Genomic DNA, 17,817 nt, shown 5'->3' with positions numbered 1-17,817 from the left:
AACACCGATAAATTTCGCCAAATCTAATATATAAATTTCTTAACATAAATGAGATTTAGGCGAAAACTATAGAATTACCAAACCTATAGTTGACACTATGAATTCGCGTCTATATATAAAAGTTAAACTCAATTGTTTTTCTCTTTTAATAAAACCTACTACTATACTATATAGTAGTTGAATAAACAAATAATTTCCACCCTCCTATTATTTTATACTTATATATTTATAAACTTTAGGGTGAGAGAAAGAAATGACTGCGTTTGTTTGAGTCTTTGTCCCCCCTCTCTCTCCTCCTTCTCCCCTTCCCTTTCTTTCCACTCAAAAACCAAATCTCCATAGTAAGCTCCTTCTTATTTTCTAAATCTCTTATTCAAATCTACACACAAAAAATATAGAAAAATAATCCCATTTTTAAAACCTTATATTAAACAAAACCAAAGAAAAAAAAACACATCTAGTAGTTTTTAATATTTGTTTCATTTGAAATTGTTTTTTATAGTTTTTTTTTTCTATTTCTTGTGTTTCTTGTACTTTTGAATGTTTTGGTCATGGCTGGTTTGGATTTAAGTACTACTTCTCGTTATATTCATCAACTTCACCACCCGGCTGACTTCAATCTACAAAGACATCCAGATGATGAAGCTAACAACAACCAATTTTCCGATGACCATCACCATGAGGATAACGGTCACCAAAATCAAGGTTAGAGAGAACACGCTTTTATTTACTTATTTTTTTAATGAATCAAGCTCCGACAATTTTTTTATTGATAATAGATGGTGATGGCCGGTGAGACTTAAATCTAAAAATTTGAACAATTAGATAAAACATATTTTTATTATTTAGTTATATCTTTGATTAGTACACCCTCTCTAGCCCATGCTCGCCTAATTCTTTTTCATGAATCAAACACATAAAGCTCTAGAAAAATAATAGGTGGTGTCTGGCGGTGAGACTTGACCCCAAGATCTTTTTTTTGTCTAAAACAATGTTAAATTATGTGATAAATTTCATTTAAAAATTTAAACGATTTGAGAGAGTCGACTTTTATTTACTTAGTTATATTTTTCATCAGCAACACACACCGATCACTTGGGGGCGCAACATGATAAGTGGTGATATTTGACCGGTCATTTCATATAAAAGTTCAAATGATAATTAGAGAGCTTATAATTTTTATTTACTTAATTATGTCTTCAATAATAATAGGTGATATCGTTGGACGGAGACCTAGAGGGCGGCCACCGGGGTCGAAAAACAAGCCAAAACCACCAGTAATAATCACTAGAGAAAGTGCAAACACATTGAGAGCACATATATTGGAGATTGGAAATGGATGTGATGTATTTGAGTGTGTTTCAACTTATGCTAGGAGAAGACAAAGAGGAATTTGTATACTAAGTGGTAGTGGGACAGTAACAAATGTTAGCATAAGACAACCTGCTGCAGCTGGTTCTGTAGTAACATTGCATGGAAGATTTGAAATTCTTTCCCTTTCTGGCTCATTCTTGCCTCCACCCGCTCCACCAGGTATGATACTGTGTGACCATCTCATCTAAAATAAATTAATCTGTTGGCAGAAAAAACTCTGTGGCGGAAGTTAAGTTCACGAAGGAGGTTCAATTGAATCCTCTTCATTGAAAAATTATATTATAGTAATAGGGTGAATTTGAGATGAAACTAAGTGCAATGAATAAGGTTTAGCTGAATTTTTCTTCGTCGGTCGGAAAATTATACTATAATAATAAGGTAAATTTTTTTCTTTTACGTTTGAATGTTCTTGAATCTCCTTGACGTAAGGAAGTAATTGCATCATGTCATGAAAAGTTTGAATCCTACATGTGACGACTTTATTATATTTTCTTGAATCCTTATAGTAGGATTCTTGGTTCATGAGTAAAATTCACGATTTTATTTACTTAGTTATGTCTTCAACAACTGTTGTTAGCTAACCTTACGATTGTCGTCTCTCATATAGCAAATAACTATTTTATTTACTTAATTATGACTTCAACAACATCCTCACCACATGCAATGAATTAGTCATGTAGTCATTTTGTCTCTATAATTGAAACACAATTTTATTTATTTACTTAGTTATGTCTTCAACAGGTGCGACGAGTTTGACAATATTCCTGGCTGGTGGACAAGGGCAAGTTGTTGGAGGAAGTGTAGTAGGGGAATTGATTGCTTCTGGACCAGTTATTGTTATAGCTTCATCCTTTACAAATGTTGCTTATGAGAGATTGCCATTAGAGGAAGATGAAGGACTTCAAATTCAACCACAAGTGTCACAAGTCTCTAGTGGCAATAATAATGGCCCTAATAGTGGTGGTGGTGGTGTTAATAATAACAATAATAGCCAATTCCCTGACCCTTCATCTGGATTTCCATTCTTTAATCTTCCTTTGAATATGCCTAATGGACAACTACCATTTGGAGTCTAATAGGTACATTTTCTTGAAGATTAGAGTATAATGAGTCGTGTTGGCTTCTGTAATCTGTGTGCATCATGACGTTGAATCACTTCATTTTCAAGAAGTAATTAATGTTGATTACCTCTTGAATTTGTGTGCATCATGGCATTCAATCACCATATCTTTGAGAAGTTGAAGTTGCGCGAAAATTCTTAATGTACTACCATGTTTGTCATAGTGATGAATGTAGTGATTGTTGGATTTTCCCCATTTATTTTTGGGGAATTTTTTTGTATTTTTTTTCTTCTTGTTTTGTTTCTTCTTGGTTTTGTAACTCTATGGAATTCTGAAAATAGTGATGATCATCTACTCTTAATGTTTTTTATGGAACTCTTTTTCTATAAAGAAGTGGTTTGAGAATGCAATATTCCTCAAATTAATCCACCTAACATATACTTGTGCTCATCTTACTTGTTATTTGATGTATGTTTCTTCTCAATTTTTTCTATTTTCTCTATTGTAGATTATTATATATAATAGCATAAAAGAAATTATTTGACTTTAGTCTAAGGAGATCTTGAATGGTAGACTTTTCCCTCTCTTGCATTTCTTTCAAGACTAGTAACCATACCAACCCCTCAATCCTAATTTTTATAATTTTCCATTATTTGGAGTTAATTTGACTAATTTTTGAAGTTAAATTAAATTAGATATATTAATTTAACATTTCAAAATTTAAATTTAAATATTCAAAAATTATATGAAAAATAATATAAGTTATAAGTATCCTCGTTTCAGTATGATGGAAAAATACGTTCTAAAATATTTGATCAATTTTATAATTTACATAATCTGAATCTCGAGAAACAAAAAGTGTAACATTAATTGAGATAGCTAGGGATTAACTATATATAGCAAAACTTAAAGATTAAATTGTATGCCAATAAGGGGTTTTACTACACTGGGGTTGTTCTTCTTTTTTGATTAAATAAAAAGTTCATGTGGTGGAGGTTCTATTAATAACATGTCTTACATTAATGTTTGAGCTGAATTTCTTGATTTTGCTACTACACTTTCTTGGGAATTTGATCCCCTACTGGTCAATTGCTGAAAACAATGCTTTTTTTTTTCTTCTCTCTCACCTAAATTGACCTTTAGAAAAATGGAAACACATGACAAGTTTTCAGTACTTGTCTTTCAAATATTTGTACCATCAATTATCAAATATTTGAAATATATATTACACAACAATTTAGTGTACAAAATATTCTGTATTAGTAAGGTCCGGAAAAGGATCATATCTTAAGTTGTGAAATGTGGAAAACCTAATTTAATATAAGGATTAATGATTACTTTTGAGGCTCAAATTTATAAGTTATAAATCACACAAACAAAACTTTATTGTTGCTTCAAGGCTTTCATTTGTTTGAAATAAATACTAGGAGTATTGGTTTTTTTAAGTAGACTTATGTTCTCAAGTTCTCTCTAATGCTTTCACTTGTACCCTCAAAAATGGTGGTAAAGTAGGAATTAAGTACTCATTTATTCTGAATTAAAGGTTTCAAGTTCGAGCTTGAAGTCATCTTTAGTACTTTACCCCCAAAATGAATTTTTTGACTCAAATTCAGTTAGTCATACCCCAAAATAAATATGAGAAATAAAAAAAAATATGCTTTCACTTTTGAACAGTTTTCTCAAATTTTCTTGATGAACAACATGAAATAGGATTTCAATTTTCATAATCATGAATACGTTTTGCTCTAAGGATTTCATTTTCTTGATGAACAACATGAATTAGGACAAGTTTTCATTTTCATTTTGTTGTGCATACCTTTTTCTGTGTCCAATTAATTTTAACTTAGTGGTTTCTTGCTTGCTCTTTCTTTATGTAATATTATGTATGTGGCACCATCCTCCTTATTCAAGTATGTAACTTTATATGTACCTTGAAAGGTTGTGATGGGATAAAATATCTCTTCATCATTGACTAGAGATCTCCGATTCAATATTGGAAATAAATTTCTTTTAGTAAGGAACACTTTCGTTCTTTAATGTCTCTTTCCACGTCGTGAATTTGAATTAAAGCAGGTGCTGAACACAGAGTGAAACACTAAAAAAAGCACTCCATTCGTCTCATTTTATGTAGCACTCTTTTATTTGAAATAATTTTTAAGGAAAAAAGGAAGACTTTTAAAATTTATGGTCTAAAATAACCTGTAGATATTTGTGTGGTTATAAATTATTTTATTAAGGATAAAAGACGAATTTTAAAGTTTAATCGTTTCTAATATAGTAATGTGATATTCTTTTTGGAACGAATAAAAAAGAAAGGATGCCATATAAATGAGACGAAGGGAGTAGTAATTATTTGGTAGGATGAGTTCTGTCTCCTTATACATCAATCAGTGTTCTTTTTCCCGCTCATAATTAACTAAAGGCGATATTTAAGATCTAGAGTCGGCGACTTCAGTATAATTATAAATTATACAATTGAATACACATAACTTTGTTGCTGTTAATACCAAACTTCTTTTTATAGTATAATTACTATTATTAAACTAAGTGATTCTATTTTGCCTACCATATTTTTCCATTAAAGAAGATTTCCTCTTAAATAGTGAACTTTACGACTTCAAGTTGCTTTATTCTCCACTAGTAATTGAGTTATATATATATATGGATAATAAAGAATACCAGCTATTTATATTTAAAAAAAGAACAAAAGGGATTCCTTAAATCCACATTAAATATATAGAATTTAGATTTTAATGTAGCGAGAGACTATGTATAAGTTGTTTTTACGATCAAGTTAGTTCAATTCTGATATAATAATCTGAAAAGTAGAGTGATGACTTGCTAAAATGATATGTTTAATTGCATCAATAATGTACAAATTCTTCGAACTATCAATACAAACACTAAAAAAATGAATTTTCAACGGATATTACCGTCAAAACACCGTGTGAAGTACTACCAAATTTCAATAGATTCCATCAGAAATTCACGATTTTTTAGTAATAAAATCTATAAACTATATTTTTAGAAAATATCTTTAAATGGAGAACTTAATGCACTTATGTATGCATGGAGAACTTATTAAAGTTATTCTTGTATATGATTCTTATATATAAATAATTTTTTGGCTTTATTATAAGTCTAATACAAAAAAATCAATATAACCTAAGGTGATATCTTATCTTTTCCCAATTTAACTATTATTTTGGTAAGTAGGGGTGTACATGGACCGGGCTAGTTCGGATTTTTTATAAACCAAACCAAACCATTTGTGTCGGGTTATTAAATCTATAAATCAAACCAAACCAATAAAAGTCGGGTTTTTCGATATCAATTTTTCTCGGGTTTTTCGGGTTTATTCGGGTTTTTCGGGTTTCTCAGGTTTTTTTGAGTTTTTTCGAATTTTTTCGGGTTTCTCATAGTATCTAATAAAAAGCACATAGCAGTGCTTCTTAAAAAGAGTTCTAGTACAAAATATCAACATATAAGATGGAGGCACAACACTGTTTGAAGTTTTAACTTTATAATATAACTTTATAAGATAAGTTTTTTTTTGTATATTATTTAGATGGGCTACTCAAGTCCAAATCTAAATGTAAGAAAGAAAACAAAAATTATGAAAAAAATTTAAAAAATATTTATAAATTACATTTTAATAAACATTTTTATGTATAACATAATTTAAAAATACTATATCTATAATCGGGTCGGTTTGGGTTCGGTTTGAATTTTTTTAGTTAAAACCAAACCAACCCTATAATGGTCGGGTTTTTTTTTCAAACACCAAACCACTAGTCGGGTTTTTTTTCCGGTTTGGTTCGATTTGTCGGTTTGGTGCGGTTTATCGGTTTGTCCTGTACAGCCCTATTGGTAAGTGTCAACACCCTTGTAGCATTTTTATCGATTAGTGTTGCCTTTGTATTCTCGTAAATTTTTCCTCATTTGAACCTTTCTCTTCACTTTTAAAATCATGACATACGATGTTAAATAAATGGATCTTATATATCAACGCCCATAAATGACAAATCATATAGAAATTGAATTGCTGAGTAAAAACAATGAACGCTCTCATAAAACTTTTACTAGTTAAGTTTACGATCTGAGATAAGCGGACTTGAACTACTAATAACATCCAACGCAGGGTAGTAATGTCGTCATATATAGGAATTAAAGGTGATCGGTTAAACATTCTTGATTAAAAAATTATATATTATATGAATTGTTAGTAATACAAGTCAAAAGCTATATTTTATACATATATATTAAATTTTAAATATTCTTATCGAAATTTCTAGCTTCACCACCGCTCCAAATTTGGTTCAATTTGGGGGTGGGTGTGGTACTAGTAGTTCTTGATTTCCAATGGTGAGTTGTTAGGACATAGATATCTTAACTTACCAACTAAAATTGAATTAAAAAAAAAAGGGATACATATATTATTTAAGGAAGACTTGAACTCAAGTTAAATAATTTTATTTTGTCTTTTTCTTGGCAAAATTAGTAAACTATCAAACAAGTTGTCAATACAAAATTAAACTCAAATTATATAGTCCAAATAAACTATAGAGCTGACCAAAAACACGTCTTGTAGTGATTTATAAATTAAATTAAACCTCTATGCTTATGATTCTTTAAAGGAATAGAGTAATGATAACTATTTTATGTCCAATAAAAATAATTATGATATGATTAATGACAACTTACTCAACTCCAACGACATTTTTTGCACAAATGTTTGGTAATAGATTATTTATATTATGAAGAAAATAGCTTATGACAACATGTGTAAATATTAAGGGATCGTCTGATTCACCAACAACGTGAAAATTTAAATAGTCAACCAATTGAGCTACTAAAATTCTTCGAATTTAAATATTTTAAGTTGTTAATTATAATAAATTTAACATAATTTTTAAATATATTGAACAAAGTCACTACAAGCACACAACTCAAACAGACACGTCGTCCATCCGTCGTGTGATTGTAGCCTCTTATATATAAGAGTAACAAGTTCCAAACTTGAAAATCTAAGATAAATGCCAAGGCAAAGAACCCAAAAACAAACATAAGTGGACTTTCAACTTTATTTTATTGGCCCCAATTACTTATTTGTTGGGCTTCCCATTATTTTGGCCCCAAAAATAACTTACTAACATTACTGGTCTGTTCCCACATTGTCACACCAACATTGCTGACTTTTACCCGTCCAAAAAATGAAGCAGGTAAATGCACAATATATGTATAATCAGTAGGAAAAATTACCTAAATATACAACTTATTTTATCATATATTTTAAAATTTTCTATCATTTGAAAAATTTATAAAAGTCCCTACTCTATCCTATTTTCGGATACATCACTTTACGTGATGTATTGGTCGGATACATTACTTTACGCGATGTATTGATCGGATGCATCACTTTTTACGTGATGTATCCAGACGTATGTGATGTATCGGAACGTTGAGTGATGTATCCGAAACAGAGACACGATGTATCAAGACGTTTTGGGATCTATTTGGATTCCATCAAATTTAAGAGATTTTTGTAATTTAGAAAAAAGTAAGGATAAGATGTAATTAATTCTTAACACTATGAGATTTGTGTAATCCCTTCAAACAAATATACTAATTGATTATTCTTTCATTCTTAACTAGATATCTCTGGGCTCATATGCTGGAAAATGGATTCCACTTTGTATCCGAATTATTATTATAGTCACTTTTAGCAACCTGTAAAATGAAGTCATTTTGATCAAAAGGGAATTTTCAGAAGTGACATACATATAGAAATATTTATCCTTGAATTGATCTAGGAAGTAAGAAAAAAACAAGATTTATATATATATAGTAACAATCAAATGATATTCAATCCATTTCGTCGAATCAGAAACTCGTATTTTTTAACCTATATTACTTGGACTCTTTAAAAATATAATTGTGCTTATGTCAAATCCTCTAATAATGCACCACTTTTAAAGAATATGATATTTAAATAGTCCGAGCGACATAACTTTTAACTATCTTGGTCATAGAAGTCAATGATCTCTTTGAGATTGAGTTGAAACAAAAAAGAATAATCATTTGCCATCAACCACAACATATGCTCAAACAATATAGCATCCACATCAACAAAAATCACTTTGTTTTCCTTATTCTCATTCACTTTCCTTCTATCTCCCTTCTTCCTAACCATTTCAAACAAAGTCCTAAAAGGGCTTTCTTCCAACACAAATGCATCCACCAAAAATTCCCTCCTCTCTTTTCCGACCACCACTGTCACCTGATCAGTATTTGTATCTCCATAACCATTTTTTGAGAGTGGTTGGTAACCTAATTGGATCGAGGAACGCCTTTTCAAGATTGATACAGGGAGAAGTATGCAATCCATAATATGCCCTTTTGAATCTGGACTCAAAAAAATGTATGTCTAGCTAACTACTTTGTCTTATGAAGTTTCTTGAACTTTTCTTGAAGGTGTTAGACTTGGTTATATAGTTGTTATTTGACTTGTTGTTTGATGAATATATATATAAAAAAATACTATGTTTGGTAGGAACTAATTTGGAATAATAATTTATGTAGATTAACTTCAATGGTAAAAATTTGATGGAAATTGAACCGTTTGAGTGGAGAATATGGTAGAATTTGGAAAGTGACAAACAATTTGACAAATAGTAAGGCCCATGGAGGAGGCAATTTGGGACTCTCAATTTAACATGAATTGTTTAATTGCTTAAATATTTGGACGCAACTTTTTTTTTATGAGCCAAACACATATAAATATAATATCGAAGTTTAGAGCATAATTTACGAGTTTATAAGAAACTAGTACCTTTTGCCTTCCTAGACCCTCTATGTATATTAAGTGCCACGTTGCATTTACATGACCATCTTTACCTAAAATTTGGTTCGTTAGAGACGACACATTTTTACTTAATTATGTGTTTGACGTTTAATATGTTACAAGCCCTTTTAAGTAATATAGTAGTTTTTTTCACCATACAATAATGTTTCTTTCCCCCCATAAAAATGGTGAGAAGTTTGGCTAAAATAAACTTGAGTGTAATGCATTATCACCCACAAAGAAGTGGATATATACTTTGGAGGGTAGATTTTCATAAACTTTAATTTATCAGTTTCTTATACTCTAACTAATTAATTTTTAGGCCAATTAGCAATTGCAAAGAGTTGAGTTTCAACTAAATTAAACACTACGAAATTTCACTTTAATTCAGTCTCAATTAATTGGTACACATGAATGTTCACTGGCAGAGCCATTTTTGTTCAAGGTTGCTTTGTCCTTGTTTCCAAAATCATCCATTGATCTAACTTTTTCCTTTCATCACTAGAGGGTGAATCAATGTCTTTCGAGATTTATGCCCTCCAGTTTTGGATGTGGATAAGTAGACATTTAAATTTGTATAAAATTAAATAAGTAGACACATGCGTTCTACGTGGCATAATAAATATATGATGCCACGTAGGACGCATATGTCTATTTTTCTTTTAACTTTATACAAATTTGTGCACACCCAAAATTGGAAGGCATAAATATAAACTGAACCGAAGTTAAATGGCCCATTTAACTATTATGCCTTTTCTAAGTGCTAGCTGCATTCTATAACAGTCCTTCCTATGTCCTCTTTCAAGACCTTGACTTAGAATATCAGTATGATGTTGCACTAAACATGTCCTGCTTTTTTTGCACTTTTCTCTTGACCTCCATGTTCTCAATCTGGAGGGCTCCAGTATCCCCTCCTTACAGATTTAATCAAAGGGGAGCCGTGGAGTAATGAGAAAGTTGTTTCTGTGTGATATATATTATCAAATTATTCATTGATTAACATACATGGAAAATTGAGAAAATAACTTAATTTCTAATGAGTGACTCCTATCTATTAAAAAATAACGTGGATCATGGTAAGACTATACGTATTGTTCCCTCAGGGGCTTTTGGTTAATTTTTTCTGAAATTTTTACGATACCCTTCTAGGTACCAGGGAAGAAGTATGTGTAGCATCGGCATGATCCACGACATATTTATAACATTTAGGATCACTCAACCGGAATTAGCCGATTTTCTCATTTTTTGTGTGTGCCCATGAATATTTTGGTGGTATGGCTATCAGTCAATTTTTTTCTGGAACCTTTATGGAATTCTTTCAGGGAAGCAGTACATGTAGCCTCGGCGTGATTTACGATATATTTATAACATTTAGGGACTACTCAAGCGGAATTAGGCGATTTTCTCATTTTTCGTGTGTGTTAGCCATGGATGTTTTGGTGGTATGTTTAAGGTCAATTTTTATACGAAATCTTTACGAGACCCTCTGTAAGTACTCGGGGGAGCTATACGTGTAGCCTCGGTTCAATCCACGACATATTTATATGCTAATTTAGGAGTCACTCAAGTGAAATTAAGTGACTTTCTCTTCTTTTTTTTTCGTGTGTTAGCCCATGAATATTTGGTGGTATGGCTTCCGGACTACTTTTTTTCGAAACCTTCACGGGACCCTCCGTAAGTACCCCGGGGAGTAGTACGTGTAGCATCGGCATGATCCACGATATATTTATAGCATTTAGGGGCCACTCAAGCGAAATTAGGTGATTTTCTCATTTTTTTCGTGAGTGTTAGCCCATAAATATTTTGGTGGTATGGCTCTCTGTCAATTTTTTTTCGAAACCTTTACGGAACCTTTCATAAGTACCATGGGGAGAAGTACGTGTAGCGTCGTCACGATCCACAATATATTTGTAGCATTTAGGGACCAATCAAGCGGAATTAGACGATTTTTTCATTTTTCGCGTGTGTTAGCCCATGAATATTTTGGTGGTAGACTTCCTCTCAATTTTTCCAAACCTTTACGGTACCCTCCATAAATATCTGGGTGAGAAGTACGTGTGGATTCAGCACGATCCACATCATATTTATAGCATTTGGGGGCAGCTCAAGCGGAATAAGCTGATTTTTTTTATTTTTCGTGTGTGTTAGCCCATGATTATTTTGGTGGTATGACTTTCGGTCAATTTTTATCAAACCTTTACGGGACCCTTCATAAATATCCGGGGGAGAAGTATGTGTAGCCTCGGCACGATCCACATCATATTTATAGCATTTAGGGGCAGCTCAAGCAGAATAAGCCAATTTTTTTTATTTTTCGTGTGTATTAGCTCATGAATATTTTGGTGGTATGACTTTCGGTCAATTTTTATCCAAAACTTTTACGGGACCCTCCGTAAATGCTATGAAAATGGCGTGAATCACACCGAGACTACACATAGTGTTCCCCCAGGTTGTTATGGAGGTTCATGTAAAGGTTTTCCAAAAACAATAGACTGAAAGTCATATCACTATAAAATTCATGGGCTAACACATGAAAAACTGAGAAAATCGTCTAATTCTTGCTAAGTGACTCCTAAATACTAAGGAAACAGTGTGGATTATGGTCAGGCTATACATATTGTTCTCTCAGATCATTACGGAGGGTCCTATAAAGGTTTTGGAAAAAAAGTGTTTGAAAATCATATCCACAAAAAATTCGTTGACTAACATACACGAAAAACTTAGAAAATCGCCTAATTCCTATTGAGTGGTCGTATCATGCCGAGGCTATACATATTGTTTCTGGTAATGGGTTCAAGCTGTGAAACTAGCTACTAATGCTTGCATTAAGGTAGATTGTCTACGTCACACTCTTTGGAATGTGGTCCTTCCATGAACATGTTGTATTATAAAAGGTTAAGTTTTGTATTATTAGCACCTTCTTTCTCCACAGATATGAAACAGTCACCATCCACAGTGTAGTTTAATAACAAGAAAGGAGCGCGTAAAATATATTACTATCACTATTTTCCATAAGTATCTTCACCTAATTGTTTTTAACCTTTGAATTATGTAAGTTACTCTGTTCATAATACATAATTCTTCCATTTCCTCCCTCTTCGTCGTAGCGATTTTCAATCGTTAATGAAATCCATCTGACGTTTATCTACCAACTTGTGCATCACCTTTTTCAATCTTTCAGTCAAAAGCATATATAGAAAAGTGGGGATTCATATAGTCAATTCCAACTTGTTTGCAACTGACGTAGTTACTTGTAGAGAAATTGGAAACAAAACAACAGTAATCAATTAGCTAGATGCTAAAGGGAATTGGAGAAGATGGAAATGTGGCCTCCTTGTCTGAAGGGAGATGCATGTGGGGATGGGGGACTTGGAGGATGAAAAAGATATGATTAATGTGAAATGCTACTTGTAGAATTTATTTTTATTACGAAAGTCATTTTTTTAGAAAAAATATTTTCCAAAAATGTTGACCAACTGAATATAAAAAAATTGGAAAACATTTTCCTCCGTACGCAACACACCCCTTGATTTGCAAGTTTTTGCTCCAACTTGGAGTTCATAAATTTCAGTCAATAACTTAACAAAGCTAAATAAAAAGAGGACAAACTCATAATAAGAAAGAAAGCACTATTATGGCAACAAGGAGAAATTGCATTAAGACCTAATCCAGAAGAAAGTTTGCTAATATAATTGCATTGGTTTGTCAATTTGAGAATAAACAAATCTGCCCTAACATATACTACGACTAAAATTGAAAGCAAGCTGAAGTCAAGAACTAAACCTAAGGCCTAAAATCTGCCCCATTCGGATTTGCGATCAGTGGCGGGAATCAAGAAATCGAAGGAAGCTTTTTCACATTGCTTGACCCCAGTACGTTGGGATACCGTGCATTGGTTGAGCAGAATTATGCATAGGTTGAGCAGTATTACCAAAAGGTCCTCGTTCGTGACTGAGAGGGCTACCACCGTTCTCATCAGCTGAGTCACTTGAGGCACCCGGGGAAGGAGAGCTCGCCTCAGTGACCGGAGCACAAAAATTCAACATATTGGGAGGTGGAGTTGAAGATGGTGCCTCAGACATAGGCTTTTCCTTTTCTGGAATGAAGCTACCCACAACCAGCTGGTAGAAAAATGAAAACCGTTAGCAAGTACACAATATGCACTCAAACATCAGGGCAAGGATGGCCCAAGGCTTTGGTCTAGTGAGTAAAAAGCAGTACACAATGTGCAAGTTACGCACACATCAGGGTTCGAAGTTTGAACCCTATTGCAAAAACCTACTACTTAAGAGAAGGATAGAGAGGTGGGCCCATTTATCCACTGAGTTTCGAGCCATGCGCTACTGGTCTATCCAAAAGGAAGAGAAAAAAAGAAGCATGAATGCAAGGACAGAAGTAGTTAGAATAACACCTGTACCGGAGAGGCAGCCTTGAGACTTCCAGCAACAACTCCGCCCAAAACTCTACCATCTGGCCCAGATAGTGACACGCTAAGACCACCTGTTCTGCTACGGTTACCATTTTTTTCTGACAGCAAGAAAGACCCCGATAACGAGATGATGTTAAATTGACCCTGCATATAAAGAAAAACACCATGCTCGATGACCAATGCCAAATAAGTATGCTGGAAGACAATCAGTGTACACACAATGATCACCTTTATCAAAATCAAGCATTAGTATACAGAAGAAACTTCACAAGTTTTCCAATAGATGTGATTGGCACCCGACTCGGACAGACCATCAACAGGGGCGAAGCTAGAAGCTCATACGGGGTCGGCCGAACCCAGTAGCTATTGCTCAAACAGTGTATTTGTGTTAAGAAATCTATTAAATCTATTAAATACTAAGTTTAGAACCCAATTATTAACACTTGAAATCATCATTCTAAAAAAGTGATAAATAGTATGGTGATAATTTGGGTAGGAAACACAAACACCAGTATGAAAATTTACGTAGGAAACACAAACGCCGGTATGAAACTGTTGATTCTTTAAAAGGTAACAGAAAAAAATAAGCTAGAGGAAGTATATCTAAAAGGATATACTCTACTGAATTTTTTCTCTAATGTTAAAAGCAACTGATACGTGAGTATACATCTAAATAAATGCCGAAAAATACAAGTTCCAGATCACACAGCCAGCAAACATCAGTAAAAAGACTGCAACATATACATAGACTAACTAAGCATAAGCTACCCCACACATGCCTAAGCATAAAGGCAACAGAAAGCGTAAGTGTCTTTAAGCCGAAACTCATACAGACCTCATACGTCACAGTGCCACCACCTATTATAGACTGCCGGAGGGTGACATTACATACGACTCCAGTGCCAGATAGAATACAAACTGCCCGTGGTCCTTGCAGTGAGAAAGTCATTACCTTATTTGCAATGTCCTGTGGCCAAGGTAACAAATTTGCATCATTTAGTAAAGTCAACCAAGAAATTCACAAGATTAGGACTTCAATTCAAGTAAGCCTTAAACAAGAACTTTGATTATGGGTAAGATACAAATATTACGTACTAGTTACATTAGACTTCTCATTTTTAATAAATGAAGTTGTGAGCCCCACAAAATCTGTCATGATTCACTGCTTTTTCTGTCATGATTCACTGCCCCACAAAATTTCTGTATCGACACAAGTCATTCACCTTCCTCCTCCAGTAACCCTACATCAACCACCCACCCCCACCCCCACCCCCACCCCACCCCACCACTATATCCCATGATGCCACTCTGGCAGACTCGCAATTTGCATTTTGTTTTAAAAAACAACCCTTTATCGGATCACCAATCAAATCCTAATTCTATCGACTTCTCAGAGAATCAGAAATTAATATCCATACCCAGACGGCCCTAACTGTACTCCTCTTGTCGCAGGCTTCATCAAACGCCTCAAATTGAAGAATGCACTGAGCATTAGAATAAGGGAATGAGAAGAGTTCTGGACAATGTTTAAATTAGCAAAGCATAGGGACCAGAAAAAGAAAGACAGATAGAGGGGGTTTAGGTGCAGAAAGCTACAGGAGGAAAGGCAAATAAAGAACTTGTGGAGGAAATTTGTAGGAAACACCTCTACCCGTAAAAATTGATAAGACTTGCACAGCTGAAGACAGATAAAGAAAGCCTTCATAATGCAGTAACTGAAGATAATAAACAACTGATGCAACAAATATGCAATCTGTATATGCTAGAACCTTTAGTAAGTACAAAACTAGGTGCATGGGTTTTTTGAAAAATAACTTTTCAATGCCAAAAGACAATTCCATAGCCCACTTTACTCCTAGCAACTCAATCACCAAGATACTAAGCCAACTCTGACAACATCTGATCAAAAAACTGAAAAGTATATCCTCCAAGTAATTGATTAAAATGTTTGAGATGAAAAATAGCATAGGTTTCCTAAAACATAAGGAGGCCAAGGAAAAACAAAAATCAAATGCAACTTAAAATAGATTTTGAGATGGAAGGACCAGGATCCAGCCTAAGCAAATAAAAGTATGAAGAATAATGATGATTGGAAGGAACACACAAACAAAACTCTGATGCGTCTCATGAATTGACAATGGTAATTATTGATGTATCAACCAAGACAAATAAAGGAAGCCAACAAAAAAGTACATACAGAAATAAACTAATTTCTTCCTTTTTCTCTCGTAAGAAATTCGAAACTCGAGCCTGTTCTAGAACAACAATATACAACATTTGTAAAAAGGTTAATCAAAATTTTGTAAATCATGCTATGAAAAATGCATGCTTTAGCCCAAAGATCAATAAGAAAAATAAATTTTACCTCCCCGGTGTGCACAGGGATTATGTGTGGCGTAAATCCAAATCCAACTGCACCTGCCAACCATCAAGAAACCCAATATTACTATGATGCAGGTGCTAAATTGGTAAACACCGATAAAGAACAATTATTTGGGACTTTTCACTTCCCAAGATTCAAACTAAGCGAACTTTGACTACCATCTTAAAATATTTTCATTCACCCTTTTCCTACAAGAATTGCAACTTATAGTACTTCTTGATGTATCCAAATAGCTAAACTTCAATTTTTAAAAATTAAACTAATCTCATATATCTGGCCCCTAAAGTTAGTCAACCTGATCTGATAAGCAACCAGTGCTAAACAAATTGGGACATAAGAGAAAGTTAAGGAAACAAAAAGGGAACCCAATACTACTATGATGAAGGATTCAAACTACGTAAACTTCGGATTAGAAGCTAGATTCATAATCCCAAATTTAGAAGCTAGATACATAATTGAAGCAATAATGAAACACATACACCTAAAGCTTCTACTTGTTTCTTAATTATTTAAGTTATCAATCTAATCAAGTTAAATTCTTTACTTTATGAATGTATATAAGTTAACTCCCCAAATTAGAAGCTAGATACATAATTAAAGAAATAATGACGACAAATATACCTAAAGCTTCTACTTGTTTCTTAATTATTTAAGTTATCAATGTATATACGTTAAATTCTTTATGTTATCAATGTATATAAGTTAACTCCTTCCCAAATTAGAAGCTAGATACATAATCATATATACTTAAAGCTTCTACTTGATTCTTAATTCTTTGCATTATCCATGTATATAAGTTAACTCCTTCCCAAATTAAAAGGCTAGATACATAATCATATATACCTAAAGCTTCTACTTGCTTCTTAATTCTTTGCATTATCCATGTATATAAGTTAACTCCTTCCCAAATTAAAAAGCTAGATACATAATCATATATACCTAAAGCTTCTACTTGCTTCTTAATTCTTTGCATTATCAGTGTATATAAGCTAAATCCTTCCAAAATTAGAAAGCTAGATACATATTTGAATCAACAATGAAGACACATATATACCTAAAGCTTCTTGCTTTTGCTTCTTTCCGGAGCCCGGGGGCCTCCCACGACCCTTCTTAGAGGGGTTTTCGGAAGAAGAAGCCCCATTAACACCACCACCGCCAGAATCAGCATGATTCACCGGAATTTGTGCAATTGGAGTAGGAGAATGACCCAAACCGTTGTTACCATCAGCAGAATACTTCCTCGGCCGACCTCTCTTCTTCTTAGCCCCAGCCCCAGCCCCAGCAGCAGAAGCAGCAGCAGCAACAGATGATCCGTCAGAATGATCGAGAAAATTGGGTTTTGGGTTTTGCCCAGAAACTGAATTGAAAGGAAATTGAAGGTTATGTTGTTGTTGGGGTTGCTGAAAAATGGCATTTGTGGGTAAAATGTAGGAGTTTGGTTGTTCTTGTTGGTGGAGTTGGGTTTGGGGTTGGGATTGAGGTGGTGGTGGGGTTGGTGGTGCCGCCATTATTCCATGGCTATGTGGGGGTAGGGGTGGTGGTAGAAATTGGGGTGGGTGGTGTACTAATGGTGATTCTTGAGAATCCATAAGAGAGCAAAGAATTCACTGTAAAAAAAAAAGAAGAAAAGAAGAAGAAGAAGGTGTTTTCACTGTGCTAAAGAAAAAGGAGAAAGGGGAAAAAAAGAGAGTTTGATATGTTTTGCAAATTTAGGGTTTTATTAATT

General features: G+C 33.5%; 2 protein-coding genes across 2 annotated transcripts; one reads left to right on the top strand and one right to left on the bottom strand.

Moving 5' to 3' along the window:
• The first annotated feature begins 230 nt into the window (after nucleotides 1–230).
• On the top strand, nucleotides 231–2,810 carry LOC129890330 (AT-hook motif nuclear-localized protein 23-like). Its single transcript, XM_055965896.1, has 3 exons — nucleotides 231–705; nucleotides 1,213–1,533; nucleotides 2,116–2,810. Exons 1-3 carry the CDS (start codon nucleotides 552–554, stop codon nucleotides 2,448–2,450), a joined length of 810 nt encoding a protein of 269 aa, XP_055821871.1. The 5' UTR covers nucleotides 231–551; the 3' UTR covers nucleotides 2,451–2,810.
• Nucleotides 2,811–12,894: 10,084 nt separating this feature from the next.
• On the bottom strand, nucleotides 12,895–17,817 carry LOC129888765 (AT-hook motif nuclear-localized protein 10-like). The gene is made up of 5 exons (XM_055963764.1): nucleotides 17,146–17,817; nucleotides 16,074–16,126; nucleotides 14,544–14,675; nucleotides 13,691–13,852; nucleotides 12,895–13,400 (listed from the first exon to the last, which is right to left on the bottom strand). The coding sequence occupies exons 1-5, from the start codon at nucleotides 17,678–17,680 to the stop codon at nucleotides 13,134–13,136; spliced, it is 1,149 nt and encodes a 382-aa protein (XP_055819739.1). The 5' UTR covers nucleotides 17,681–17,817; the 3' UTR covers nucleotides 12,895–13,133.

Source organism: Solanum dulcamara, chromosome 5, assembly GCF_947179165.1.
Source record: "Solanum dulcamara chromosome 5, daSolDulc1.2, whole genome shotgun sequence".
NCBI classification, from domain to species: Eukaryota; Viridiplantae; Streptophyta; class Magnoliopsida; order Solanales; family Solanaceae; genus Solanum; species Solanum dulcamara.
This window is presented reverse-complemented; position numbering and strand designations above follow the sequence as displayed.

Bases quoted from the DNA above. Each gene is read 5' to 3' on its own strand.
- LOC129888765 (XM_055963764.1), bottom strand. From the start codon at position 17,680: ATGGATTCTCAAGAATCACCATTAGTACACCACCCACCCCAATTTCTA. The intron at 14,676-16,073 runs GTAAAATTTATT...CCTTGGCCACAG, and splicing joins TCCCTGTGCACACCGGGGAG to GACATTGCAAATAAGGTAAT. The intron at 13,853-14,543 runs GTCTGTATGAGT...CTTTATATGCAG, and splicing joins GTGGCACTGTGACGTATGAG to GGTCAATTTAACATCATCTC.
- LOC129890330 (XM_055965896.1), top strand. From the start codon at position 552: ATGGCTGGTTTGGATTTAAGTACTACTTCTCGTTATATTCATCAACTT. The intron at 706-1,212 runs GTTAGAGAGAAC...CAATAATAATAG, and splicing joins TAACGGTCACCAAAATCAAG to GTGATATCGTTGGACGGAGA. The intron at 1,534-2,115 runs GTATGATACTGT...TGTCTTCAACAG, and splicing joins GCCTCCACCCGCTCCACCAG to GTGCGACGAGTTTGACAATA.